Source organism: Macrobrachium nipponense, chromosome 8 (assembly GCF_015104395.2).
Source record: "Macrobrachium nipponense isolate FS-2020 chromosome 8, ASM1510439v2, whole genome shotgun sequence".
NCBI classification, from domain to species: domain Eukaryota; kingdom Metazoa; phylum Arthropoda; class Malacostraca; order Decapoda; family Palaemonidae; genus Macrobrachium; species Macrobrachium nipponense.
The window spans coordinates 32113864-32132082 of NC_087203.1; the positions used below are offsets into that span (position 1 = coordinate 32113864).

The 18219-nt window shown below is 37.2% G+C and overlaps 1 protein-coding gene across 1 annotated transcript in view; it reads left to right on the forward strand.

Moving 5' to 3' along the window:
• The window catches only part of LOC135222645 (uncharacterized), a 416064-nt gene that overhangs the window by 153204 nt on the left and 244641 nt on the right, over positions 1-18219 (forward strand). Inside the window, 1 exon segment of the mRNA XM_064260784.1 lies at positions 8020-8161. Within this exon segment, the coding sequence (XP_064116854.1) occupies positions 8020-8161 (142 nt within the window).

Genomic DNA, 18219 nt, shown 5'->3' on the forward strand with positions numbered 1-18219 from the left:
AATGCACTTATTGAAAACTGTAACTATAGTTTCAACCACTTCATACATACGTAAGTTGATAACATTAAGTTGGGTCAACATATCATAGACAAACATGTCATTTGTGTTAAAATCTTATAACTATATGCATTCATTTCTCAGATCGATAGAGAAAGTAAGGGTAATATATGAAAATCTTACTTTCCTGGGTTTTGCATCTATATTTAGGGAGCGTAGGGCATCCCCCCCCCACCCCCCCGCCCAGACATTTTCCCCCTGACATATTCCACTCAGGACATATCGCCCCCCGCCCCTAGACATTTTCCCTTCTGGACATTTTCCCCTCTGAAAAGTTTTTTGTTTCTCAGAGTCATGCATGATTTATTGTATTTTTACTGAACTATAAAAACAGATAAAAACATAATTGCATTAAGGATTAAAATATTCATGTGGGATATTTGGAGTCAAATACAGAAGAAAAGTGTCATTAATGCTAGTTTATTTTTTGCATTAAGGATTAAAAATCCAATACATTCATATATTTAGGGTCGAATACAATAACCAACAGCCCTCAAAGTTTGTTCTACAGTTCTCTGACCATCTCGTCGAGCTACGCATATCTCAAAGAGCCGCTCCTGAAGTTGTCTTGTGGACCGTTTGGCACGTTTTTGGGGAGGATGGCTGCCCATGTTCCTCCTGAAGCGAGGCAGTTAAGGGACACCAAAGAACAGACCTTCCTTAATGCATCAAAGAGTGCCCACAAAGATGGATGCTTGTGGCCAACCAAGTGAAAGGACGCATTATTCCAGCTCTGACACAAGTTAACAGTTTGCGCGGTCCCCTCCGTGGAGGAAAAAGAGGTGAACGGCGCCGGATTCGTACTGATAGAACATTGGGTGATGGCTTTAAACGACGAATGCTTCCAGACACATAAAATGAATCAAAGCAATTAACTAGTTCTTCTCGCCCTTCAAGAGTTGTATTTTTCAGAAATGCTATGCCCCCCTCAACATCCATCAGTCAAGGGTAGAAATTTTCGCTAGACCGTTGTTGAGCATACCAGCAGTGTTTGATAATTCCTCCTGTTTTGTATCTCAGCTGTATAATAGGGTGGGAAATGTCCAGATGGGAATATGTCCGGAGGAGACTGTGCCAGGGGGAAAATATCCTGGGTGGGGGAAGTGTGGGGGAATATGGCCGGGCCCCATATTTAAAGTGTGGTTGTTAGCCTACACCGTCCCTAGCAGAAGTTCATAGAGGCATATGAGCCAGCGCTATGTGGTTTTCTTGGTCGCTACCCATCCAAGCAACTGAGACAACCTAATGGGGCTTAACTTGTTGTTAGGACGACTAGCGATGTAGCGAACGTATAATTATCATCACCACTTTCTCAAATCAAGTCGTTCCTGTATCGGTCTATTTGAGTCTGTGAGAATGACTAAGCGGATATTTAACAGCTCTATATGAAGTTTGGTAAAACTTTCCTTTGGTAACCTCCTCAAAGTGATTAACTTTTTAGCGTATTGAAGCATAATTTACGATTTGTAGCGACAGAAACCACATCGAATCTTCATCATTTACCCAATATCTATCGACTGTTAAAATAAAATTTCATCAAATTCCCTCCGTCCAGATTAGAGATTTTGTTGTTATCATTGCTAAGTACTTTTTACTCTCATTGGTGGCTCCAAAAGGTGTAAGCAATCCGGTTCTCATTCATTATTTTCTAATAATATGACAGCTATCCACATGCACCTATTCACCCTGATTACTATTCGACACAGTTACCGAACTACTCGATGCATAATTCACTGATTAGCCCGATTGTGAATGGAACCCTCACCCTCTAAGAGGCGAGCTGAGTACATACACTACTAACCCATAATATAATAATAATAATTATAATAATATTTCGGAAGGAGACCCTCTCTAAAGCATATTTGTCTTGTAAAAAGTCGTCTCTATTTTCCTGATGACAGCTTTCTCTAACAATGTTTAATATAAGAATAGAATAATAATCAACAAAAATGACCCAACAACCGGATTTTACCATGTCCTTTAGCGTGTTGCTTGCCAGCCTAGCAACAGAGAGAAAGCTGTCATCAGAAAAATTGATAAGATTCTTTACAAGATTAATAGTGCTGAAGCGGCAACCATTTTTAACAAAAAAACTGTAATATATATATATATATATATATATATATATATATATATATATATATATATATATATATATATATAGGTACACTTCTGAGAAGATCCAGCTTTTTCTTTCTTCTTGACAAAGTGTCATCCCTCTTTCCTCAGCGAGTTGCAAATGTCACCTTTCATTTAAGACATTTCCCGATCAAGGACTCGAGTGATAGGTCTAGCCTTGGGCCTAGCACTCTAATTTATAGAAGTCGGTTATCTTATTTATTCATTTTTGTCCATTTTCTGTTGACATTATCAGATGGTCGCACTGCTGTGCCTGCAATACACTGAACTGGTATTTTACTTCTTCCCAGATAGCATTCCCAAGAATCTAGGTCATTGATATTAAGAACATATGGATTTCCGATAGCAAATTTTCTGGTGATATAAGTTCATTCTCGACGTGGTTCGGAAGTCATGTAAAGCCGTTGGTCCCGTTGCTGAATAACCACTGGTTCCATGCATCGTAAAAACACCATACAAACAAACAAACAAACAAGATGGCAAATTTTAAGTCTTTTCTGCCACTGTTAGTTAATCAGAATTCCATGAGACGTCTATATTACTGACTCTAACCAGAAAAAAAATTATCATATGTCTTTGTTGTTTGATAAAAAAAAAAGAGGCAACACGAGTTTTTATTTAATTTTTATTTATTTTATTTATTTTTTTGTTTTTGTTTTTTGTATAGTACCTTACCATCATCACCTACTGCCATCATGGAAAATCCTTTGCGGACATAAGGCTTCTAGACTAACCACCAAAAGCATTATATTCCTTTAAAAGTAAGTTTTCGTGCTGAGGATATCAAATCGTATGGTCCGTTTGTTTTTCATTTAAACAATATTATCAAAAAGCTGATGCTGGTTTTTCTGAGCGCCATCAGATGGCTCTGTTAATCTCGTTTTCTTTGATGACTTCAGCAGACTGGGCGGGGCAGGCGGGAAATTCAGTCTCAGTGGGAGGATTACAGACGTCAATATTGACGTGTCAAGACGAGTGTCATCGATACATTTTTAGGCAGACGAGCCGCAAAACTTATCCCGACTTTCTTTCACACATTTCCGATGGGACGCAGGTAGTGCTGACATGTTTTTCTGTTGCGTATATTTCGGCAACTGTCTGTAAAATGTTCAGTTTCAGCGTGGGCGTGTGATCTTGCAAGTGCTGCGTTAGTTCGCTACCAAAACGGCACACTCATTTCAGTGTCTTGTCATGTAATTGTATATCAAAGGACGATGATGAAAGTTAAGTAACCACCGCAAAAACCTAATTAGGAGCATTGCCTAATACGCCAATCTAGACTTCTCCAGAGATCTATCGTATGCATTGGCCTATGTGCTGTGCGCATTGGTGTACGACTAACATTATGAGAAATATCTCCATCATGATACATCAACCCGATTAGCCATTTTCTAGCGAGTTGTAATTAACCTTAACTGAAATTTGTCATTAACTAGCCTGAGTTTCCGCTCAGTTACTAAGCTTGAAGGATATGGGGTATTAACCCAGTATGTATCCAACTTTGTCAAAGTCCAGGGTAAACCCATACCATATTACGCGTCACCTACGTCGAGGTGCTATATAGGCTCCTTGGTACGCCGTATCAGAGATTATTACACCCTTTTCTATATTGTGCGGTCGGCAAATTATATTAATTCGTGTGGCCGTCTGCTTTACTTGGCATTAGTTTACCCTGAACTTTGACAAAGGTGGATACATGCCGCCAGGTCCAGTGCTAGGAATTGCGGGACCCATTAGAATACTCAACGACATTCAGTTCCCCCTCTCTCCCAAAACTCCGTTTTCTTTAACCTGGGAGACGGCAACATCTTGCACTCAAGAGATAAGCTGCTCTCATTTATTTGTCACCATTATTATTATTATTATTATTATTATTATTGTTGTTGTTGTTGTTGTTGTTGTTGTTAATTATTATTATCACAGAAATTAAGACGATTTTCCGTGTCCAATATCAAAATGATTTTCTTAGTCAAAATTTTCTGTTAATATAATATGCATAATAGAGGATAATACTTCCTCTTTTTTTCATTTCATGTTTCGGTAGCGGTTTATTCCTCTTTACAATACAGAAAAGGCTTCCATCTGTAACTCTGTCACGAGGCCCAATTTGATCAAATTGGTCAAACAGGCTTAAAAACCGGCCCTGCATACCGGGTTGATACCGGAATATGGTTACGTGATACCACCATTGGTTGACTTATCAACAAACTTGAATTCCGTCGGGTGTGGTCATGCCATGGATGGTTGACCCTAAAGTTGGCCCGTGTGGCAAGGCGTAAGGATAGCAACCTCATCTCTATATAATACAAGGAGAAACCCTTTGCCTCCATATATTCCGGTGGAAGTTTGTTTAGCACTAAATCGTTTGCAGACACGAAGTAATTGCCGGTTATAGGCCTAGTATTTATTGTTGTAGTCGGTCTCAACTCATTTGGCTACCCACGGGTAACCATGTGGCACATACACATGGTTACCCGTGGCACATACACGGGTATGTGCCAGGCAAACCGAGCTGCATACACATGCAACTCGTTTTGCCTGCATAGCAACGTTTCCGATATCGTTAGCCTACTATGCTTAAATATTAAAAATATTTCTTCAATAACACATTTGAATGTTTATATGTACAAAAAACATCACACCTTATCTAAATCATGAACTTGCCGATTTGTATAGATAATATACCTACAAGCGCAAGAAGACTAGCTTGTACTGTACCAAATAGTCTATACTCATATTTAACACAAACGAACGATGAAGCGCCTCAGTGGCGTGATCGGTATGGTCTTAGAGATGTGTATTTCTGGTGATAGAAGTTCACTCTCAACGTGGTTCGGAAGTCACGTAAAGCCATTGATCCCGTTGCTGAATAACCAATGGTTCCATGCAACGTAAAAAAAACACCATACAAACAAACAAACGAACGATGGGCTTTCAATAATTGTTTAATTTCATTGGTATAGGCCAGGCTACATGTAGACCTGTGCCCAAAAACTGTCCCAATCACGAGATTTCATTGCATGAAAGTAAAAATAATTGTTTTGTGATACCAAAGTTATATACACATCCGTAATCCGGAAAAACAACTTTTAATGATGTTGACCACTTGAACACAAAGCATTAACAAGTAAACGATAGGCTTTTGCAATTGATTCGCTCGAAATTTGATTTTACTGCCATTCTTTTAAGCACAATTTTATTTCATATCAGTCAAAATTGCTTTTATATTGTAACTATTATAGTATATGTCATCAACACAAGGATGACGGGAACTCGATGAGATTTCAAACTTTTGCTCGATAAGTTGTTTGGGGTATGTTCCTGGAACTGCCCAGTCACTGAGCTGTTGAACCATCTGTATGCTCAAGAACAAAATTATGTAAATGTGCAAATATTCTGAAAGGAAAACCGCAATACCATTGCCATATATTAATTGAAATTTCCCGCCTTCCAACCAATGTTCCTTTCACGGTCTATACTCTGTTTTTTTCCATTTGTCCATCCGCCTGTGGTGTTTGCGCATGGTAATACTGCGTCCCGGGCTTTAAATAATATCCTATTTCGAATATTAACGGTGTAATTCGCATACAGTAAATTATTAAAACTTTTCAGTTGCAAATGTACACCCAGATATCCTTTTATTTACCTAAAACTTACACATAGCGTAACTCTTTAAAGCCCGGGACGCAGTGTTACCATGCGAAAACACCACAGGCGGATGGACAGATGGAAAATAACAGAGTATAGGTATACTATATATCTAGACCGTGGGTCTTGCTTCCACCTACCCCGCACAGCCTCATAGGCAACAATGCATCATGCTTTTTCAAATACCACACTATTCATGTAATTTTACATGCGGGAAATTATTATAACGCGCTTTATTCGCAACCAGCATAGCCAGATGCTTTTTTATTTACTTATTAGGAGATAGGAAACAATTACTGAAATTCCATCGTTCACTTGTTTGATCGTAGATTATTTGATACAAGCTCGCCTTTCGTGCTTTTGCATTGCTATATTATACATATAAACCACACTTACTATGATCTCGATAAGGTGTGAGGGTTTATTATATATATATATATATATATATATATATATATGTATATATCTATATATATATATATAAGCGAATTCCACAGGAAAATGATAGTCAGAAATCCAAGCGCTTTCGTCTTTACTCAGACATTGTCAAGGAGTTAATGTGTGAGTAAAGACGAAAGCGCTTGGATTTCTGACTATCATTTTCCTGTGGAATTCGCTTATTTATGAAGTCACGTGCATCTGCTGTGATTAAAATATATATATATATATATAATATATATATATATATATAATATATATATATATAATATAAGCATTAAGATATATTACTTGAAAAATAGTTTGCAGGTTTAAATATATATATATATATATATATATATATATATATATATATATATATATATATATATATATATAAAATAATAAACCCTCACACCTCCTTATCTACGATCAAACAAGCGAACGGTGGGATTTCAGTAATTATGTCCTATCTCTTAGTAAGTAAATAAAAAAAAGCATCTTGCTATATCGTGAGCTAGCTATGCGTATGTGCCACATCTGCCTGAAACTTACGTTGGGGAGTGAACAGATGAAATGAAATAAACCTTTAGTTGCACGTATGAGTTAGAATTCGGACTATTTCCCCTAGGTTTAAGGGATCTCGGAAGTCACCATTAAGACGTTTTGCCAAGATTTCTTACAAATCGCAACTTTCCCATAAATTCTATCATTTAAACACAATATCTGCCACGCAGACCTTAAAAGATGACTTACATAGCCAGCATTGGTGGTAGAAGTAGATTCGCGGGAGTTTTTCAGCTCCTTAAACGGAAAAAAAAATGGAGTTAGAGGACTGCCAGTACTTTCCCCCAACTGACAGCAATCCTAATTAAGCCCTTTCATGACCACTGGAAAATGCGAGTTGACGATGGCAATTAATTCGTTCCGTGTGACGGCACGTGCCGTTTGGGACATCTCCAGACCTCGCAAGGAATCACTTTTAGGTCACTGCCTTCGAAAGCTCGAGACATTCACTGCTGCATGAACGTCATGTGTCGGTTTAATTGGGAAGCTGAGTTCGTGGTTCCTTATTATTTGCAGTACACCAGTTAAGTATATCTTAGTTTTACCAGACCACTGAGCTGATTAACAGCTCTCCCAGGGCTGGCCCGAAGGATTAGATATTTTTACGTGGCTAGGAACGAATTGGTCACCTAGCAACGGGACCTACAGTTTATTGTGGGATCCGAACCACATCATATCCAGAAAAGAACTTCTATTACCTGAAACAAATTCCTCTGATTCCGCGTCGGCCGAGCCGAGAATCGAACTTCGGACCACCGGATTGGTAGCCGAGCGCCAAAACCAATCGTACAACGAGGAACTTAAAAGCGATATTGCAGTAAGGGTAAAAATGCTATGAAGATGTGTAGCGCGCGAGACTTGTATGTCTGTGTATGTCAACTCGCAGTGTGGCCGGGGAGGGCGGAGGGCGTGACGTACGCATGCGCAGTTAACAACGATAAAAACAAAAGACCGGTTACGGGGAATGAACGTAGCTACGTATGCCGTAATACCATCGTATAACACTTACATCATCAAAATTCACCTGAAAATTAATTATTTAATTGTGGATTTATAAGAATGAAAATTTTGTCATAAAGCACTAAAGACAGATGGAGGCAATATCTGGAATACTGCGGTCTATTGTTTATTCTTATTGAACATTCTCAGCGTCAGGAATAGCTAAACCTTTTTATTTTCTTTCAACTACAGAATGTCAGCGAGGGCCATCAGGTCCCGTCTGAAGAGCAGCGATGGCTCAGAGGGAAACTCTCCTCCGGTGCAGGACAACATCAGCCTCAGGAGCAACACTTTCTCCTTCACGTCCCTCGCTTCAGAAGACGCAGACTTCGAGGTCAGTTCTCGTACATTTGATTTTTTTTTATTTTGTTGTCTTTAATCTAAAAGTACTTCTTCACACAGTGATCTGTATATATATTATATATCCCATATATATATATGTATATATATATATATATATATATAAATATTATATATATAGGATATATAAATATCTATATATATAGAATATTATATATCTATATATATTTATATATATATGGTAATATATATATATATATGGGTGGTGTGTGTTATATATATGTTTATGTATTATGTATGATATACATTCCATCCTAAATGAGGTTTGTTTTTTTACGATGTAGTCTCTGGCCCTATTTTTTTCTTTATATATATATATATATATAATATATATAGGATATATTTATATATATATATATATATATATCTTATATATATATATACTAGATATATATATAGATATATAATATATATATATATATATTATATTGTTATATACATATATATATACTGTGTGATGTATGATATATATATAGTATATATATATATATATATATATATATATATATATATATGTGTGTATAGATATATATATATGTTATATATATCTTATATGATATATATAGTATATATATATATATATATATATATATATATTCCATCCTAAGTGAGGTAAGTCTATTGATTTTTTTTTTCGATGTGAAGTCCCTCTCTTTCCTGGCCATATTTAACCTTTGTTTCTACATTATATGTATATTCATATATACATAATATCTATAATACACATATATATGATGTATATTGATTAGTCGATTATCCTGTGTAAGATAGTGAACATTCATGAAATGTAAATTTTATCTGTGACTGAGAAAAGTAGCGGAGGCAACACGCGTTGCAAGCCTTATGCACGAATCATTCTGAGTAGAAAAAATCAAGTTTGGTCGCTTTTTCGTTAAGAAGTAATCCTTCCAAAGATTTATATCAAAAGAAATGAAGTTAATTTGAGAACATGCATTTCTGTTATTTACTTGAACTCTTTAAACTATTTTGCATATTATTATTATTATTTTGTTGTTAAAGATGATGGCAGCATCAGTGGAATTGATTTTATATATGGTCTTTTCAATTCTTCTTATTATTCTCTTCTCATCAGGCTGATATTTGCTAATAGCTGGCCGATGTTCATATCTTGGTTAAAGAAATGTTTTCTAAAAATACTAATTTATTGTTATGATAACAAAAGTGGTTAACAAATCTTAGTAATGGAATTCCAACGTTTCCAACCGTATCATCGGTTCATTTTCAAGGAAAGGTGAGCGTGAACTGATTGGAATGGGGTCGTTCGGCGGTATTTATTGTGTCCCAGGTGCTCTGTCTGATGGGCGCTGCGTTTTCATTGGCTGAACAGAGGATTAAGTCCCTGAGTCAAGCCGTCTTGCAGAGGTGGAAGCTCGCACTGCTCTTCGCGTGCGGACGCTGGAGACTGGAAGGAGAGACCCAGCCTTAACACCACTCAAGAGACTTCACTCCTCCCGACGGTGGCACGTAGGGCGCTGCCCGCCGGCACCATAGAGCCGATCGAACGGACCAATCAGGTGCCCCTGCCCAATACTATGCTCCCAGTCTCCAGCGTCCGCACGCGAAGAGCAGTGCGAGCTTCCACCTCTGCAAGACGGCTTGACTCAGGGACTTAATCCTCTGTTCAGCCAATGAAAACGCAGCGCCCATCAGACAGAGCACCTGGGACACAATAAATACCGCCGAACGACCCCATTTCAATCAGTTCACGCTCACCTTTCCTTGAAAAGACCCTATGATCGGTGGAAACGTTGGAATTCCATTACTAAGATTTGTTAATCACTTTTGTTATCATAACAATAAATTAGTATTTTTAGAAAACATTTCTTTAACCAAGATATGAACATCGGCCAGCTATTAGCAAATATCAGCCCTGATGAGAAGAGAATAATAAGAAGAATTGAAAAGACCATATATAAAATCAATTCCACTGATGCTGCCATCATCTTTAACAAAACATGTTTAAGAGAGGGTCTCCTACCTTCATATATTATTATTATTATTATATTATTATTATTATTATCAAAAGGCATACCTTATTCATATGGAACAAGTCCACGAAAGGGGTCATTGACTCGAAATTCAAGCTCCCAAGAATATGGTGTCCATTACAAAGAAGTATCATATTTAGCACCGGAAGATTTGCTCACATTTGACATGCAAAAACTGGCTCAAAATAACGTCGGATATTTAAGTGAGAAAAAATAGCATATACTGATGAAAGGTAAAAGTCGGCAAACAATGTAATACGAATGGATGCTGCAAAGTACTTTGCGTGTTGTCGACAGTGTGCCGCACAGTACAAGATTTTAGCTTTTAAAGAGGCATGTATACGTTATTTCCCGATGTCCAAGGAGATTTTCGGTGATTCACAAATCTCTTTTGGACGCTGTTTCCCAGGAAACGCAAGAGAAGGTGGCCGAGGGTGGAATTAAATCCATCGTCCGATATAGCAGCAAGAGGTCTTTGTGATAAATTTAATCCTTCAAATAAATTGTAGATATGTTCGAGAGGTAATATATTTAGAAGGAGAATAACTATGAAGGCATTTTGAGGATAGTATTATTTACGATAAGGAATAATTTCTTTAAAAAAAATCAATGACCACTGCATAACTTTCAGAAAGCAATTTGCTGTAAGCAAATGAAACATGGCAATATCATGAACTTGATTGGGTGAACTGTTGACTAAATCTTCCACATTCCAATATCCCTGATTTGCCCATTTCCACCGTGATAACTGACAATTACTGTTCCTATGCTGTTTGGATCTGCTTTATAACAAAAATGTCAGCTGGAAACTATTGCTCATACTCTGGATGCAACTAACGAAGACAAAAGACCAGACAACCTATACTCTGTTTTTTCCATCTGGCCATCCGCCTGTGATGTTTTGCATGGTAACACTGTGTCCCAGGCTTTAAATAGTTACGCTATGTGCAAGTTTTAGGTAAATAAAGGGATATCTGGGCGTAGATTTGCAACTGAAAAATGTTTTAATAATTTACTGTATGCGAATTACACCGTTAATATTCGAAATAGGATATTATTATTGTTGAATATAAGCTAAATGTAACTATCTAAAGCCCGGGACGCAGGTTTACCATGCGCAAACACCACAGGCAGATGGACAGATGGAAAAAAACAGAGTATAGTTTCGATTTTTCAAAGAAAACGGCAGTTTTGTGAAGTATGTGAGCAGTCTTAAGAAGTATTAGCAGTGGAAGGGTTTCAGACAGAGAAGTCCCAGTGTTACAGTTAATGTTTGTTGTTTACGTCAGTTAAAATATCTAGACTTTTATAGTTAGAGAAAACTTATTATTTTTCGTAAAGATGAGCCCCATCTTGGTCATTCGGGGTGCGATTTTGTCAAAATTACCTCTTTCCGCAGAAATACCAAAAAGGAAATGCTTAAACTTCTCCACTGGATTCAGTTTAATCCAGTAAAAATATTTGGCATGAGAAGTGGTTGAGATAAAATTTCTCATATTGAATGCATGTACTAAATTAATGTCAGAATTTTGAAATACACATTGGTTAAAAAGATATCTCAAATACAGGAGTAATCTTGAGAATACAACAAATTGTACTTCATAGATAAGCAATTCAGTAAAATTCTGTTCTACGTACTACATGTGCATGTAAGTAAAGATAAAATAATAGACTCACTAACAAAAGAATTATGATATTCAAACCTCAGAATTAACCTAAACATTTTCTGTTCACTTCCAGAAGAATAGCAATATTATTATTATTATTATTATTATTATTATTATTATTATTATTATTATTATTATTATTCTATCACAGTCCTCCCATTCGACTGGGTGGTACTTATAGTGGGGTTCCTGGTTACATCCTGCCTCCTTATGAGTCCATCATTTTTCTCATTGTGCGCTGTTTCTAGGATCACACTCTTCTGCATGAGACCTGGTGCTACTTCAGCCTCTAGTTTTTCCAGATTCCTTTTCAGGGATCTTGGGATCGTGCCTAGTGTTTCTATGATTATGGGTATATCCCATATCCTTCTTATTTCTATTTTCATTTCTTGATACTTATCCATTTTTTCCCTTTCTCTTCAACACTGGCGTCCCATGATATTGCGACATCAGTGAGTGATATTATTATTATTATTATTTTTGTATGAAAAGTACCCAGGTCTCTTTGAAATGTTCGGGCTTCGAATTTCAACTTTTACATGGAACCCCAGGCTAGCCTTGTTTAAAATCTCCTTTTCATGTCCTAACACAAAACCTATGGTAATTTGCAGTCTGTCATTTAGATCATTACTTTCGTACAGTCCGTGATTTAAAACAGTTCTTATATACTCATCTCAGCAAACCCGTATATCATCATCATCATCATCGCCTCCAACACTGTGTGACTTAACGGACTTAATAAGCTTTTTCCGGTTGGTAACGACCCTATTAGAATGTTTTGATACATTCTTCTCAAGGCACAAAAGAAAAATTATATCAAATTTGAATTCTTATCAGCTGCACTTTGTAAACACCAAAATACCAGAGACACGTGACTGGAATGGCGTCAGATCATCGCTGCTTTGAAACGCTCGGAACATTTCTTTAATTGGATTCACACTTTAAATGATCTAGGTGGGCAAATCCATATACTAATACATTTCCCTCAGTCATTTATTAGCCTCGCTAATGAGGCTATGGCCTAAGGTTTGTTTCCGGCTGTTTGTTAGCGGTATTGTGTGAAAATTGGTTAAAGGAGTTAGTGGGATTGTTTCAAGAAAGATACATTATGCTTTAGTTCTATAAGATAGGAATTTTTACCTGGTGATTAGTCGACTGGAGTCGACCGCAGCCGACAAAGGGACTTTGTCGAGAACTTTCTAATGTTCAAAAAGGTATTAGAGAATTATGAATACAGAGTTATGCCGCAGAATATCATGTTATATATGGATCTTTTTACAAACAATCCTAAGTTTCATATATACATACATATATCCCATAGGGGGTAGTGCTGTCAGTGCACCTCATACGGTGTACTGTAGGCATTAATTAAGGATCTTTGCAGCATCCCTTCGGCCCGGAGCTCCAACCCTTTCACTCCTTTTACTGTACCTCCATTCATATTGTCGTTCTTTCATCTTACTTATCACCCTCTCCTAACTATTGTTTCAGAGTGCAACTGCGAGGTTTTCCTCCTGGTATCCCTTTCAAACCTTTTTACTGTCATTTCAGCGCTGAATGGCCTCATGAGTCCCAGCACTTGTCCTTTTGGCCAAAGTTCTATATTCCATTCCATTTCATCTATTCCATATATATATATATATGTGTGTGTGTGTGTGTGTGTGTGTTATTATGTATATATATGCATATACATCATATATGTCATATATGTATATATATATATATATATATATATATATATATATATATATATATATATATATATATATAGAGAGAGAGAGAGAGAGAGAGAGAGAGAGAGAGAGAGAGAGAGAGAGAGAGAGAGAGAGAGAGAGAGATTTTCTGGGGCAAGGATCTTTTTCATCACGATTTTTTAATTAAGACCCTCTTGGATATGAGTAAGTTCTGATGACATCAGGGGTCGGACTTGGAAATCAGAACCACAGAATACCAATACTGATGAAGTTCGTTCGTCTATTCGTTAATCACCTTATATGCTATTCATTGCATCCTTGTTTTTTTGCCCTCGTATGACGACAAAGTTTGCTACAGCACAATGAGTTGAGTGATTGTTGAGCTGTCCTCCTCTTTCAGCTAATCATGTTGGGTTCTCGGAAAAAAAGATTAATTGAAGACGGAGTTACAGTGTTCGCGTATCTCGTTGCATCGTCTTATTAGTAACGAGAGAAATAGGAAAAGTTTGATTGAAAATTAATTTAAAATTCCCCTTTAGTTACTCATTCTTTGCAGTTCCATAAAACCTGAAAGGGGGATAGAAGAAGAAGAAGAAGAAGAGAGAGAGAGAGAGAGAGAAGCAAAAGCATTTACATCTAATTATCATGTTTGTTGTCGACACGTGCAAATGATAACGAGACGCCAAATTTGATTTGATGATTTGCCACCTTTTGAAGTATAGCGACGTCGCGCGTTTTAATTTAGTTTTCCCGTATGGGAACAAACCCCGAGCGAAGGGAAAGAGTAACAACGAAGCGAAAGAAGAGTATAATGGATAAGTCTGTCATACGAGAGAAACAGACAGGAAAAATGAAAAAGATAAAACGGACGGGGAGGGGAATCCTCAGGGTGCAAGCAGCTCAGCTTTAAAAGGAGGGAGATTGAAAGTTTCAGAGAAGAGGGACGGGCGGCGTTCCATGAGATACAGACAGCAACAGCCTTGAATTGAGTGCAAAAAACGCCTGCCATCTATTAAAGCTGCCACTTCCATTCTCTGGGCGATTTCGCTGATCGGGGCCCAAATATGATCGAGCCATTCCGTAAACGACCGGGAAGGATAAACAAAATGGTAAACGCTTCATTTTTTTTTTTTTTTTTTTTTTAGCTGATGACCGGTAAATTTGTGTTCTGTTTGATATTTCGTATTTAATCATCGTTGGGCTGCATTAGGGGATGAAAGGACCTTTGATGAAACATGAATATATCGAAGAAAACTTAATCGATCTCGAAAACGTCAAATTCCACCCGGTTTCGGACAATGATGCAATAATGCAAAAGCCTTGCATATAATTTCCCATGTCTTGAGAATGCATAAAAACCCATGCTTTCTCAAATCATGGGAAAAATAACTGTCCAATGAAAATCTTCCTCTCTTTCAGAAAGTACATTTGACAACAAAGTCGATATATGAAAGAAAATCCAATAAACATGGAATAAGGAAGTCTAACATTAATTAAATTGTAAATACCATGATGGTAGTGACATTCATTTTCTATCTTGACAGGCTGAAGCAAAATGCTCTTCAAAGAAACTGATTCAATATTATTCCTTAGCACTAAAATTAAATCAGTTTATGAGACAGTATGCCATCTGTAGCTAAATTCCAGCCGTGCAACAGAAACACTTTGCAAAATATTGGTATCTATTGGAACCTTCATCACAACAAATTCAGTATACATTGCTTTGGAGGTGGTTATGTACCTAGATGTATCATTTGATTATTTTGACATTAGTTTATCACTAGACAGTAAGTAACAGTCATTTACTATGATTCACTTCCTGCTCCTCCATTCTTTAAAATTGCTTGCAGTGTCTCTTTTCGACTTGAATTGATGTAATTTGTTTTTATTCAGTTTCATGGCTCCCAGTAAAAAATCATACTGAGCAGGCACAAAATAATAAAAAAAAAACTTTAGCAAGCATAGAGACTCATAATGCTATCTAATATGACCATAATAATATAATTCTGCTTTCAGTTCGGCTGCAATTTCAAGCAACCTTTCCAACTGTGCAAAATCTCTCTCCCCTTTCATTAGTAAAGAAAGAGCAGAAGCTAATGACAGGTAATGTTCTGCCTTTGAATTATATCTTTACGTTGGAATACAGGGGTTTTTGATAGCCATAATGTCCCCTTGACTCTCCGATTTCATCTTGCTTATTAGATACTTTTCATTGCAATCTTCGAATCCAGTGGATTCGACTAGGAAGCTCTTTCTTCCATGGTGGGATTGGACCGCACGCGAGGTCACTTAACTCTTCCTCATTTATGGGTTTGAATCCACTCATGGAAAGGAAGAACCCTTTCCCTAATTTCCCCTTCGTATTCGAGACTTTAGGTGAAGAAGTATCCAAAAAGTGTCAAGATATCGAAGAACTGAACAGTTATTTTTGTTAGTAAAAATGTGTGTTTCTGGTGGGCGTGACCGGTAAATTGAATATATGGGAATTCGAGCACGGAGTTTCCGACACGTAAACTTGACATCGGGATTTCTCTAACGACCTTCTTTCCCACCGTTATCCCTACATTCAGGGGTCGGTTGCCTGATGCGCCTTTCCTTACAACTTCAGGCATGGTTTATAGTTTGGCGAAGGGTTTTTTTACGACCGCATGCCGGTGGGCCTAGCCTTTGACTAAAAAGTTCACCTGCAAGGCAGCAGTTTCCAGTTATTGGCAGTGGGTCTAGCCTTTTATTAAAAAGTAAGACTGCAAGGCAGCAGTTTCCACAGTTATTGGCGGTGGGCCTAGCCTTTTACTAAAAAGTAAGACTGCAAGGCAGCACCTGTCCTTTTGGTCGCCTTTTACGTCACGCAGGACCTACGGTGGTAGTATTCTTACACCCCTACCACCGGGTGGATATCCGAAAATCCCATTGGACTTCCCCATTTCGCTAACGACCTTGTATGAATATAAAAATAAATATAGATGGTAATATTTTTGAAATTATTTCTGTCCGGATCTAAATCTCCGGTATCAGTTGTAGATGAACATAATGCCTATTAGTATAGTTGTATACAATTTCAATAATGTTTTATTCGGAGGAATATAAGAATTTTATTAAATTTAATTTTCAAACTGTGTCAAACCCTCAAGCTTAAAAACTCTGCCCAAGTTTTATCTTCAAAATAAAAAGGATTTACGTATTTGATAATGCAGAATAAAATGAGAGTTCGTTTACTCTTGTGAAGCCTTCATTCGGCTAAAAGGGTGATTTATGATATACGTGTAATCAAGAATCACGATACGTTCAACTTTTTAGGCCATTCATAGTGCTCAAATAGATATAATAATTTCGTGCTTGCCCTTAATTGAATTAAAATTTCGTATAAAGCTTCTTTCTGATTAACTTTTATATGAAACCAGTTATAAAAGATAGCTGTTTACGCTATACGATTCTACCTTTTCTGGCACTCACAATTTAGAGGGCTTATGACCTTACAAGTCATTTGGTGTTTATTCTTTAAACGTTATGAATTTTTATTACACATAGAGAGACATAAGTATATATAAAATGTGGGTGCGTAATAAAAATTCATAATGTTTACGAAATAAACATCAGCTGACCTATAAGGGCATAAGCCTTCTCAACGGTGAAAGAGTGTCCCCAATGGTTGACTTTTATAGTTAAACAAATGTCTTTGAAGTTCTCAGAGAGAAGCCATTTTCAAAATATTATTAATTTGAGAATTAGGTGTGAGAAGCTATAAGTTATTCTTCGAGACTTCTAGTTAGGTCGACGGGATTATTTCAAGAGACTTAACTTCCAAAGTTTCTATAATTACTTTGTCCTCTACTTTTTCTCCGTCTTGAAAGAAAAGAAAGAACAGGTAAAGGAGATCGTCGTTTATCCCATTATAAACAAACTGAAACTTCTTATCAAGAAAAACTTCCTAATCTGGAAGTCTGCTCTTTTACTCTGACGGAGACGTACACATGTAAAGTGCAATCACATGCTTGTGGTATTCATGTGAAGAGACATGCACGTGATCGATACTTGGACTATAAGTAGATTCACATCACCCGTGCATCTGGTGTCTAGGCCAGTTCCTTACGACGCTCCTGATTGGCCGTTGATAAGCCAATGACAGGGCTGGAAACTCTGTCTCTCGAGAGAGTTCACAAAGGCAGAATGTATATTCTACCTCTCCTTTCAAAAGTATCCCTCAGGAAAAGTGGAACATACATCCTGCTTATGTGAACTCACGAGAGAGACTGAGAGTTTCCGACCCTGTCATTGGCTTATCAACAGCCAATCAGGAGCGTCGTAAGGGACTGGCCTAGACAGCAAATGCACGGTTGCAGTTGATGTGAATCTACTATATTTACAGACGGAAGCAGGTGAAGAAACAGTAACTTTATTGCTTTCACACTCATTAACCAGTCAGTTCCATACCTCTGCAACTTGAACACAGTCCGTAAAAATATTCCTATTTCGTCAAAATATTCCTATTCAAACTCATTATCATTTGATAATCCTTTATTCAGTGGCTCTTGGCTGCCTTTCCGTTTGGCAGTTCTAATAATAGGGTTCACCCCATTGTTGCATTACATGTAAAAGTGTTTATGATGTGAAAGGAATGAGATAGATATTCTGTTACAATAATTTGCTCGAGGGTGAAACCTC